This window comes from Rattus norvegicus, chromosome 1, assembly GCF_021556685.1.
Source record: "Rattus norvegicus strain SHRSP/BbbUtx chromosome 1, alternate assembly SHRSP_T2T, whole genome shotgun sequence".
In the NCBI taxonomy this organism is placed as follows: domain Eukaryota; kingdom Metazoa; phylum Chordata; class Mammalia; order Rodentia; family Muridae; genus Rattus; species Rattus norvegicus.
The window spans coordinates 133,799,238-133,812,407 of NC_141534.1; the positions used below are offsets into that span (position 1 = coordinate 133,799,238).

The following is a 13,170-nucleotide window of genomic DNA, read 5'->3' on the forward strand; positions in this document are numbered from 1 at the left end:
AGTGGCTCACTGAAATCCCTCTGAAACTGGGAACCAAAGTAAGTCTCGCTTCCCCTCAGTCGGTGGTTCTCAACTTGTGGGTCATGACCCCTTTCACAAACCTCCAAAAACTCTACATTACAAATTAATATTTAGCAAATCTCCAAAAATATTTACACTATAATTAACAGTAGCAAAATTATAGTTGTAAAGTTGCAATGAAAATAACTTTATGGATGGGGGTCACCGTAACATGAGAAACCGTATAACGGGTCACGCCAGCATTAGGAGGGTTGAGAACCATGCTGTAAGTTGCTCCTGTTTGGCACTTTGTCACAGCAGCATGAACAGTAGCTAAAAAGCTGTGTGTGGTGGTACATGCCTGTAATCTCAACACTTGGCAGGTAGAGACTGGAGGTTCAGGAGTTTGCGGTCATTCTTGCCTACACAGCAAGTCTGAGGCCAAGCTAGGCTTTGTTGAGTTCCTGCTGTGGGGAGAGAGTTATAACACACCAGGGAAGTGTAAAATGATAAAGAATCCCTCCCATACAATTATTGAGGATGCTGTAAAACCTTTTCAGAAGCAGCACATGTAAACTATGGAAACTAGTCCAAGGCCTGCAGTGGTGGGGAAGATCTTCAAGGAGGAACTCTGGTACCTGTCAGACGATGGGCCATGAGCTCGGCTGTGTTTTCATGTGTGCTAGTCCCACAGCCCACGGCTCAGCTTTTCAGAATTAAGTAAAGCCAAGAGCTCACGCCAAAGTGAAGAACAGTGACCTGGATGGAAGCGGCTTTCCAAGCCACACTCCTAACGAGTACTATCCACCTGCTTGCACACTTGCATGAAGAGGTGACTGGCAAAGCGCTCTCTCCCTCCCTCTCCCCTCCTCTCTGTACACACACACACACACACACACACACACACACACACACACACACACACACAGGACAGACAAGGTTAAGTTCAACATTCTAGTATACATTAAAAAAAAGAAAAGAAAGAAAAACCCTATGCCCAGTGCTAAATGGAAACAAATTTCAACTGTTTAATTTCATAGCTTTGCTGGGCAGTAAAAAACAACTATGGCAAATAATACACAGACCAGAGAGCTTGAAGGAAAAGCTGGTACGGAGAGCCCATGAGGGCTCTGGCAACCCAGCAGGGGACAGGCACATGTGGGATGTATGCAGGTGCAGAGCTGGGAGAATGAATGTGATGGTTTGTACATGCTTGGCCTAGGGAGTGGCACTATTAGAAGGTGTGACCCTGTTGGAGTGGTGTCACTGTGAGTGTGGGCTTTCAGACCCTCACCCTAGCTGCCTGGAGGTCAGTCTTCCACTAGCAGCCTTCAGATGAAGATGTAGAACTCTCAGCTCTGCCTGCCCCATGCCTGCCTGGATGCTGCCATGTTCCCACCTTGATCATAGTGGACTGAACCTCTGAACCTGTGGGCCAAGCCCAATGAAATTTTATCTTTTGTAAGACTTGCCTTGGTCATGGTGTCTGTTCACAGCAGTGAAACCTAACTAAGACAACGAGCAACTTAAGATCTGAGAAGGCCTTGGGATCAAGTCCTACATAGGCAAGAAGTGAAGGCTAGAGCAGAAGTCATGCGGCTGACAATGGAGAGGTCGAGGTGTGTCTCAACACCCACCCAGAGACTCAGGCTAGACTCAGACTCCTCTAATTGACATGAAGATCTGTTCAATAAGAGGGAAATCATCAGACAGATAGCACTGGATTGACTGCGCCCTGGTGTGGAAGTGGCAGCTGCCTGGGATGCTTTCCTGTCACTTAGCACACACTACACAGGCAGGAGGAAGGACAAGGAAACCCCAGCGGAAGTGTTGAGTGTGGGTACATTTTGGTGACAGCCTGTGGGTGTTCGCTGGACTATGCTTTTATCTTTCTTTGGTCAGTTTGAAGAGTTTCGGAATAACAGGATGGGACAGATGACAATGACGAGACTCAGTGCAAAGATGGATGCAGGATGTTTGCTTTTCCTCTATCTCCCCAACACTCAGACCAAATAACATACAGAGCAAGGAACAGAAACAGACATCTTTCTGAAATGAAATTAAATACAGCTTTCCATACAATGAAATTAGTACAGAAAATATATGCTAAGCTTTTATTTCCCCGAAGGTAAATTAGATACAAATCCATGAATCACTATGCCTCAGTGACTATTCTACTGCTGTGAAGATGGCACCAGGACACACTTCTTCTGATAAGGCCCCAACTCCTGATCCTTCTAATCATTTCAAATAGTGCCACCCCCTGGTGGTTAAGCATTCAAATGTGTGAGCTTATAATAGCCATTCTTATTCAAAAGACCACACACTAAAAAACAAAAGTGGGGGCTGGGGATTTAGCTCAGTGGTAGAGCGCTTACCTAGGAAGTGCAAGGCCCTGGGTTCGGTCCCCAGCTCCGAAAAAAAGAACCAAAAAAAAAAAAAAAAAAAAAGTGGCCAGGCTGTGGTGGTGGTGGCCAATGACTTTAACCCTAGTACCCAGGAGTCAGAAGCACTCAGATCTCTTGAGTTTGAGGCCATCCTGGTGTATAGAGTAAGTTCTAGAACAGTCAGGTCTACACAGAGAAACCCTAACTCAAACACACAAAACAAAAAAAGTGAAGCTAGGAGATGTTTTGGTGGTGAACGTGCTTGTTCTGCAAGCATAAGGACCAGAGTTTCAATACCCAGAACCCACATAAAAGAGAGCGCTTTGTGTGTCTGTAACCTTAGCACTGGAAGCCAAGGACAGAAAGATCCTGAGAGCTTGCTAACCAGTCAGCCAGCAGAGTCTGAAAGGCACACTATGGTTCAGTGGCAGGCCCTGTTCCGAGAGAGTAAGGTGGGCATATGCAGCGGTGTTGCAAGGCACCAGTGGACAGGCCTGCCTGTTCTCAGCCCAGAAGACTCTGACTCAGAGCTCCAAAATCTGTCCACCTGACTCGCTAAGTTCCCATGGTGGATGTTGCCACACATGCCCCACAATTCCAAATTCTTCCAAATTCTCATGGCTGGCTTGAGTGCCCTGCCGCTGCACCTTTCTCTGGAACCCAGTTGAGTCACCGCATGAAAGAAAAAGCCACACAGTCTTAGTTTAGAATCAACAGGTAACACAATTGCTGGGCACAGAAACTAGCATCCTAATTTTATAAGCTATTCTAAGTTATAAATCCCAGTGGATCCACCATCTGGACCAGGGGCGGCTGCTACCTACCTTGTGCCTCTATTCTCTCTCCTGTCCAAAAGGAAGTATCTTTCTCCTGCTTCCCCTCTTTCTCTCTCCAACTCGTTAGTCCCACCTCCTTTTCACCCAGTGACTGGTTCCTTGAAATTTTTATTCATTAGGGGAAGGTTCTGCCACAAAGTGGCCTATTTTCTCATGCAAATTATGTTGCCAAAAACCCTACATGCAGTGTCCTGAACAGAGGCTAAAGGAAGCCTGCTCCCAATTGGCTCTGATTGGAAAATGAAGTTGCTAGAGGCCCACTGCTGGGTAGGGAGACAGAGGCAGGACTTTTAGATTCCTGGGCAAGAAATGCAAGGGAGAGAGAAGGGAGTATGCCATGACAGGGGCATAGGATGGACCACACTGTGAAGGAGCAGGAGGGTGAGATAGCCAAAATGTGGATGCAAGGTGAAAGCAACCCCTTGGGAGGGCTGCCCAGAAGGAAAGAGGGCAATAAAATATAGATTTAGAGAGTGTTAACTCAGGAATACCAGAGGGGTGTGTGTGCTAGCTGTGGGGAGCGCTGGAAGTGCCCAACCACTGAGCTAAGGCATATTAAAATAGAAAGGTTGGGTGTGCACGTCTTTCATTCATGAATTCTTTTATTCGTGAATTCAGAGCTCTTGGGTGGGTGCAGAGCCATGGGTGCACCCAATGACCTCATCGGGTAAAGTGGACTTTTAGATATATACTGCTACAGACACTGTACATACTCATATACAAAGCATTAAAAATAATTGACAAAAGCATGGAGGGGTCTTAAGATGCATCTCAGTGGGGAAGCTCTGCTCTCCCTACACCTTAAGAAAACAGAAACAAAAAGGTAAGTTTTGTAGCATTATGAAGGTGATCATCAAAAGCACTGAGTCTACTGAGACATGGAGGAATTGGAGGAAGTGGGCGGAGGCATCACTACCAGCCCTCAGGGAGCCTGTGTCCAGTTGGACATAGGAATAACAAGGGTAGGGACTCTCCCAGGAGCATGCACTTCCCAGAAGAAGGCAAACACGCTGTACCCAGAGCATCTTCATTGTCAGAGCTGAGCTGTTTCAACATATTAAAGGCTCTCACATACCACAGGGGCTAGCAAAGCCTCCGACCTACCCATAGCAGCAGCATGACAACCACACCCAAAAGTGATAAATGAATCTATTAAAATTATGTGTCCTACCATTTCAAATTACTTAAAGTCCCCATTCTTATGTTTAAAAATATGAATAAACACACTCACAGTTCCACAAGGTTTGGAAGCTTCTGAGCAAGGTTTTCTGGCTGAAAATCAAAAACTCAGAATTAAATTTTATCTTTAAAAAGTATTAACATTTTTAATTAACTTAAGCATAACAGAATATCTTCTTGGGATATAAATTTTGAGAAATGTGAAAATAGTAACAGTACGTTTGGGATTCATTCTTACACTCACCACGCGACACTTAGTATAGTCAAACAGTTAAAGTCAGCAGCCTTTGTTCACATTTGTCCTCAGCCTTTCTAATGCTGTGACCTTTTAATACAGTTCCTCATGTTGCAGTGACCCCCAACCATTATTTTTATTGCTACTTCATAACTGATTTTGCTGTTATAAATCATAGCATAAATATCTGTTTTCCAACAGTCTTAGGTCACCCCTGTGAAAATGTTGTTCAACCCCAAAGTGGTTGCTACCTACAGGTTGAAAACTGCTTCCTTCCTTAGAGAAACCAGGCACCTCTCAGGAGACAGAAGGAAGGCGGCCATGGTGAGAGGTTGAGAAGCTAAAGAGGAAAACATGCACAAGGAATTCCAGAGACTATCAACAGCCTACACAGAGAGAAGGGCTCAGAAAAAAAGGGAACCCCACCCTGATGACCACACCCTAATTTTGGATGCTTGCTTCCAAAGTGTGAGCAATGCACTGCTGTTTGTACTACTTTGTTATGGTGGCCTCCAATAACAGCCCTCACTACCCCAATTCCCACACCCCTGCTGCCACAGATAGGCATCTCTGGGGCACTGAGACCCGAGAAGGTAGAGAATGGATAGAAAGAAGGACTGTGATCCCACACTTTGGCCCTGAGCTGGCATCTTAGAGGGAACGGCAGACTGATGAAGTAGGGGATGTGTGGGGAGGTGGATGGGGGTCCTTTTCCAAGGGAAAACTGCTACAATTCTACTCAACGGTTGAAAAGAACGGGGCTGTGGGAGGGTTGCTCCTGTATGGTTCAGATTTACACGTACATAAAGAGGTGCACTATGGAAACTGAAGGACACACGTGTTATGTTTTTTCATTCCACATCCCCCAAACACCAAAAGGTAAGCTGGCTTCAATGGCAGAACCAGGAATGGCTTTCAGAAAACAAAAACAAAACCTTGTCTGACATGGATTCTTAAAGACAAATATGAGATTGGCATGAGGTGGAAGGGTGGGGGTCTGTGGTTCACCTTCTGGGCACAGGAAGTAACATGTGACAAGGGGGAAGAGAAAGGGGTGTTTAGAAAATTATCATTTGGTCGGTAATGCCTTAGGACATATTGGGTTTTATAAATCCTGTTATATTGAGGGGCTGGCCAGCCTTAAGAATATGCGATGGTTTGAATGAGGTGTCCCTCCATGGTTGGTGCCTCTGTTTGTGCAGGTTTAGGAGCTATGGTCCTGCTGGAGGAAGCGTGTCACAGGAGGCAAAGCTCGGGTTTCCAAGGTCTGTCAGTCCAAGTTGGTTCTGTGACTCCTTCTTGCAGCTCAGGATGTGAGTCCTCAGCGGCTACTGCAGCAGCTGCCTCATCAGGGCAACAGAAAGTCATTCGAAACACATTCTGCTCTTGAGCCTACGTCTGGAGGTCACAGCCACCTATAATTCCAGCTCCAGGAACTCTGACGCCCTCGTCTGGTCTCCTTGGACACCTGTACTCACACACACACATACTCCCCCAAGCGCATGTAAATTTAAAAACTGAGCCAAGTAAAAATCAAGTATAAAGATACTTTTGCACAAAATGGCAAGAACTGTTAGGTTTTAATGTAAGACATTACTACAGACCCATGCTTAAACATTTGGTCCCTGGATGGTGGTGCTCTTTGGGGAATATTGTACAGCCTCAGGAAGTAAGGCCTAGTTTGGGAGGTGGGAAAGATGGGCCACCATGAAAAGAGATGTGACTAATACGTGGGCTTATATTTTATTCTAAGGCATAGATTTTTTTTTAAAACCCTAAACACAATGGGAACCACTGGTTTTATTTTACATAAGAAAATAACAATTTCATACAGGCATACAGATACATTCCAACTGCTTATATATACATCGCCATGGCCTTTTGTCATAAGCTGCATTAGTAAACACAGACATTGTGAAACAACTGAAGTTTTGAGTTCTGACTGTTGACAGAACAACTTAAACATTTAAGCTGTACAAGCTGTGAGTTCACACAGTATACACTCAAACTTACTCCTTCAGTGTCACAAGTGGATCTAGCCAAATCCCTATATGGTCTTTTAGTATTGGTATCTTTCCTCGTAACAACACATGCTTCCATTTATGGGCATACCTAGCAACACTAGAGAACTGTAAAGCAATCAGCAGGGAAGAAATGCTCAGACCGTTATCGGGTTTCATGTGTGGAGCATCAACATTGTTGGTGGTTGGCTTACACGACGCTCTGCTTACTTGACTCGATCACACAGCATTCTATGATACACTGCTTTGCTTTTAGTTTGCTTTTTGAGTTAGAGCTATATACAAAACACTGACACCATACTTCTGCTACTGACAGGCATCAGTGTGAGCTTACTGACAAGTTAAATACATTGTGTTTTTATTTAAAAGCAGGTATACTAACTTTGAGAAGACTGTGGTCCATGAGAAGACTGCCTTTTGAAAATACAAAATAAGTAAACGCATCTCTCAAACAGCCTAGGAAACAGCACCTATTGAGCAGGCCGTGACTGCCCCCTACTGGTGCCTAAGAAACTTCATTCATCTGTGAGCAGGCCGTGACTGCCCCCTACTGGTGCTCTGTAATATCACTCCCTCCTTTCTAATCCCACATTTTCGGTACATGGAAAATAGAAATTCCATTAACATTTATATCAATAAATTTTCTTCATGCAGTGCTTCCAATGCAAAAGTAAACTTTTTTATGTATAGCTGGCATAAAATGTTGCTTTCAAACTCCCCTTAAATGTGAAGACTTTTAAATGTTTATAACTTGGGACAAGTATTTCATCTTTTTTTTTTTTTTTTTTTTGCTTTTTTTTTCGGAGCTGGGGACCAAACCCAGGGCCTTGCGCATGCTAGGCAAGCGCTCTACCGCTGAGCTAAATCCCCAACCCATCTATTTTTTTTAAAGATTTATTTATTTATTATATATAAGTACACTGTAGCTGTCTCCAGACACACCAGAAGAGGGAGTCAGATCCCATTACAGATGATTGTGAGCCACCATGTGGTTGCTGGGAATTGAACTCAGGACCTCTAGAAGAGCAGTCAGTGCTCTTAACCACTGAACCATCTCTCCAGCTCTATTTCATGTGTTTTATAAACCACAACAGATCTGTGACATTCTGTAGTAGAGACTGCCCTTCCTACTCCTCTCCTTCAGAAACTAGGGCAAAAATGATACAGTCTAGGGGGCTTCGTCAGGCTCGAGGTTTGGGATTTTTTTGTTTGTTTGCTTGTTTTGTTTTTCTTTCCTGCCAACTAAAGAATTAAACGGCAGGAAAAATCTTAAGCCAGGTAGAATCATCTCAAACACTGCTAACAGGAGCATACAGAATTTGCTGTCAAGGAAAGGCATTTAATGGGGATGAGGAAAAACACAGGCTTCCAGCAGACACACAGAGAAAAAGGCCCCTAGAAAGTGGGCAGAACACTCGCAAAGCCAAAAAATCCAGTCTCTTCTCAAGGGTTGGGGTTTTTAAGTCTTTGAAGAACTTTTCTTCCCTTAGGGTTGGTCAGTTTGAAGAAAGACAGGATGGACAGATGGCCTACACCTCTTGTGTGACTTGGCCTTCTAGGAGATAAAAGCCTACAAGGCTTTGTTTTAAGCTGTCAGGCTTTTTTCTTAAGTCAGGAGGGTAAGGAAAACCTGGCCATCTTGGGAACCTGTCTCCTTAACCCTGACCCTCTCCCTGTCTGTTTACCTCCCAGAAGTCTAACTCCTAGTCTCTCAAAAGAAACTGCCTGCTCCACAGTGACTTCAAGATGGTAACAGCTTTGTTAGGGTTCACCCCTGAGGGAAAATACCTCAAGCCAGAGTACTCAAATAATCTGCAACTGTTTGCATCCCTTAGGAATAAGAAATACCTAGTGGCTATAAGCTACTAGGACCCAAGGTTCAGCACCTGCTGCAACCTAACATCTAATAACACATCTCACAGAAGTCACAAGTTTAGGCTCTTAGAACAGTTAAAGAAATTAAAAGGAATGGTCTGTGTCCTTATTTCACACTACACAGGAATTAGCTCAATTCAACAACTTTTAGTTTAGGAGCTAAAACCATCACTTATACAAAACAGAAGAATATGGTGCTAGAGAGATGGCTTGGCAGTTAAGCACACAAGCTGCTCTTCCAGACGACCCAGGTTCAATTCCCAGTACCCACATGTTGGCTCATGACCATCTGTAACTCCTGTCTCATGGGATCCCATGCCCTCTTCTGGCCTCCATAGGTACTGCATACATGTAGTGTAGAGACATAACTGCAGACAAAACACCCACATGCATAAAATGAAAACAAATTATTTAAAAGAAAAGGAATAAATGTCCTTACTATTGGATTTGGCAGTAGATTTCACAGATGGTATACAAAAGCAATGCTACAACAGGGAAAAAGTATATAAGTTGAACATCCTAAGTAAGACCTTCTGTACATAAAAGGACACTATAAATAAAAGACAATGTATAGACTGAGAGAAGTATTTACAAAACACATAGCAGGTAAGGATCCAGCACCCAGAACATAAAAGGACTATTGTAACCCAGTAACAAAAAAGCTACTGAAAGATGGACTAATTATTTTAAAAAAATCTGCTAGAGATGGATTTCAAACCTCCTTAAAGGCTTGGCTCCCATGATGCTGCTTTCCGGAGATGGTGAGTCTTTAGATCACAGGGAAAGTCAACTTGAAGGGATTTGAGTCCCTGCCTTCCTTCCCGTCTCTCATTCTTTCTACTCTTGCTTCCCAGTCACAGAGGAACAGGTGTACTCCACAGTGGATGGGAACTTTTAAAACCACAAGCCAGAATACCTCTTTCTAAGTTGGTTATCCAGGAATCTGCTGTAACAACAGAAAGCCAACTAACACACTATTGTGTGCTAAATTCTAAAAGCAGCTATAAATGCTGCTTAATGTCACCAGCCTCCAGGAAGTGCGAATCAAACCTGCAATGAAGTATCACTTCATAACTACGAGAACAGCTATGCCAACAACAACAACAAAATGAAAAATATCAAATGTTGATAAGGATGTAAAGAATGTAGAACTTCAAGCTGCAGAATGAGGAAGAATCAGCTTTCTGCAGAGATAAGCCCCCGATAGGTTATACAATCCCAGTGGTCGTCAGCCCTAAATGCATGTACACATAAGCAATGCTCTGTACATGTGTTGGTAGATGGGTGAGTGAGATAATAGATACAGACGAGGTGGAGACTACCAGAGAAACGGAGGAGATGCTGGAAGGGGGAGGGGGTAGAAATAAATGATGTAAATACAACATACGCATGATGAGGTTTGGTCTGTTTCTGTGTACTCTAATGGCAAGTTCTGGCCCCCAAGATCTGGTTGCCTCAGGGACAAGGAAGTCCTCACATACACAAGTCATGCTGTGTAACCTTGCTACTTAATTTAAAACTATTGGTTGAACGAAGATGCCTACTGCCTTTAGCGGGCAGAAAAGAGGTAGGTGGGGCTTTGGTTCCCAGGGCTTGGGGTCTGAAGCAGAGACAAAAAGGAGCAGAAAGTGAAGAGAGAGATGACACCGTGGAGTAAGGGATCGTGAGAACTAGCCATGAGGGCTGGCCACTCCAAGTGAGAGAGGCCCAGTGGAACATGGCCAGTCATATCTTGGGGCTATTGACAGGGAAGCAAACAAAATAGTTTAGAGGAGTGATATCTGCCCAGCTCTACTGATATTAAGGATTATTATAAAGGTTTTGTATCTTTTTATCTGGGAACTATATGATCCAAGGTGGGGAAGAAACCCCAGATTGATTTTTATTACAACATATACATGTTTAAATTCTCAAAAAACTTACATTAAAAATTAACAGAGGTTGGGCAATGGCAGTGCACGCCATTAATCCCGGCACTGAGGAGGCAGGGGCTGGCAGATCTGAGTTCAAGACCAGCCTGATCTACAGAGTGAGTGCTAGAACAGTCAGGGCTATGCAGAGAAACCCTGTCTCAAAAGAAAAAAAATTTTTAATTAAAAGTAAGCAAACTGGTAACCATGGATGCCATGATCTGACTTTACCACAGAGCTGCAGCCTTGTGAAGCACCTTTGACCAGGCCTGAACTTTGATCAAATAAGACTGCCCTTATTGCATGATACATGTTGTGTAATTGTTAATTATATACCCAATTGCGCAAGACAATCTCCCCAAACTAGACCCTGGCCACCATGAATGTGTCTATGTGTTTTTACATGAATGTGGGGGCTACACGTGCGAGCGCGCGCACACACACACACACACACACACACACACACACACACACACTGCAGGCTGTTCCAGCCTATAGCTTCCTCTGCTCTGAAGTAACCTGCTCTTTATAACTCGGGAGGCTTTTCCTGTCTGTTGGCTATTCTCTCTATCCCTAACAGGTAGCCGCTCTTTATAACTCGGGAGGCTTTTCCTGTCTGTTGGCTATTCTCTCTATCCCTAACAGGTAGCCATGGCAGCTCTGCACTCCCAAATGCCTCTGGCCACTCATCTCTACCACCTGAGGAACAGCCATGAAGCAGTTTCATATCTAAAATAAACCTTCTTTCCACCCATGGAGCAGTCCAGTTCAGTGGTTTCACTGTGGCCTTGCTTACGTTTCCACAGACTGATTTCTATGACAGTATATAAATACTGAAATGCAAGCGGAATGCTGTGTGTGACAGCTTAATGTCTATAATCCCGGCACTTGGGAGGCTGGAGCAAGGAGAAAGCACAAGTTCAAAGCCAGCCTGACTACATTGCAAGACCCTGTTTTAAAAACAAACAGATCACTGAAAAACTTGACCATGTGATAGACTTTCCTACTTCCATCTATTCAGCCCCAAAATAATTACGATGGTTTTATGTCGGGCTAGAGCAAGTACAATCCGGGAGACTGCAGAGCCTGCCCCAGAGCAGCAGGTGAAGTCTTGTGGGTCCGACAGGTTGAAGAGCCACAAGAACTCCTCATGAGAACTCACAAAGAGCCACACTTAGCCCCTTCTATTTCTCCTGCCTCACATGTGTTAGAGCATCTAATCCAAAAAGCCCTCTGATCTCATCCATTTGGGCCCCAACACAAAGCCACAGGTGGGAAAGTCACACCTGCGCTCCCTGACAGGATCCAGTAAAAACTCAGGTGCTGTATGCATATGGCACACAATTAACTTTAGGCTGTGTCTATAGGTTGTGTGAAATACAAGCAAATTATGCAACTAGACATGAGAACAAAAATACCTAAAATCTAAAACTTCTGGTTCCAAGCATTTTGGGTAAGGAATGCATGGAACAAGGGACAAGGAGAGAGAAGTGTGACTTTTCTCACCTTAACCTCATAACCAGCTACAAAGGAGCCATTTACATCAGAACCACATAAGCATAGTCGCCACCATTATAAATCAAAATATTTAAAGTCCATATGCCAACTAGCCTTACTTTTTAAAGTATTTAAAAAGAAAATACAATAATCAGATAGACTAGTAACTACTGTTCAAGATTTTTAGTATCTCTTTTTAGAGACTATGAGAAGACACTGTAACTCACTATTGGAATGGAAGTTGTCTTGACCTTTTTTTGGTGTTGTAACCAAGCCAGCTCAGTCAGTCAACAGGTTCTCCAGGGCAGGATCTTTTCCCACTATTAATACCGAGGCTCTTCTTCGGCTCCCTCCCACTCCTTCACACTCTCCAGTCATCTGCAACTGGAGTCCTGTCAGTGCCTGCATTCATCTGTAACTGTGGGGTAATGGCAGTGCCTACAGCAAAGCACTCTTTTCAGGATCTAACAGGTGGGAGTTGCTAAAACAATGCCTGGCTTTGCTGTGAGGCCAAAGCCTTAGTAAAGACTCAGAAGTTAGCGTTAAGTTTCAACCACCATATCAATGGACATTTTGAAGACAAGTGTTCATCACATTACCACATTGTAATGAATATCCTTGTTTCTGATTTTTTTCCTAATGGGTATAAAATTTTACTAGACAGGGTCTACAGCACTATGGAGAGCTTTTGATGCTACTTATAGGAATTCTGGCAAGTAACTATCTCTGGGCTCAATAAGTAGGCTCAGATAAGAATATTCACATTTGGGCTATGCAAGGATCAAGGTAAACACAGCCAGGGAATGTGTGACTTCCTTTTTTGGGGGGAGGGTAATCCTGTTAAGCCCCCAGACCCAGTGATTACTGGAACTCTTTGCTTTGTTTGATTACTACCTGGTGTGATCTCTTTGTTCTTTGCCTTGTTTGATCAGTTGTCTTTGATCTGAGAACTGACCATATTCTTTAAATATACCTAAATTGATATAAAAGCAGACTGGAAAAAAAAACCTGCTTCAGCCTCAGCACTGGCTGAAGTCATGTTATAGTGTTGTCTAGCTGTCTTCTTTTCAATCCTCAATCCTGCCCTGGAGAACCTGTTGACTGACTGAGCTGGCTTGGTTACAACACCAAAAAAAGGTCAAGACAACTTCCATTCCAATAGTGAGTTACAGTGTCTTCTCATAGTCTCTAAAAAGAGATACTAAAAATCTTGAACAGTAGTTACTAATT

The 13,170-nt window shown here is 43.7% G+C and overlaps 1 protein-coding gene across 4 annotated transcripts in view; it reads right to left on the bottom strand.

Annotated features, from left to right (window-relative positions):
* The window catches only part of Lrrc28 (leucine rich repeat containing 28), a 118,003-nt gene that overhangs the window by 95,301 nt on the left and 9,532 nt on the right, over nt 1-13,170 (bottom strand). For all 4 annotated transcript variants that reach the window (XM_087569735.1, XM_087569746.1, NM_001108486.1 and 1 more), the window contains 1 exon segment: nt 4,455-4,495. In XM_087569735.1, the coding sequence (XP_087425861.1) occupies nt 4,455-4,495 (41 nt within the window).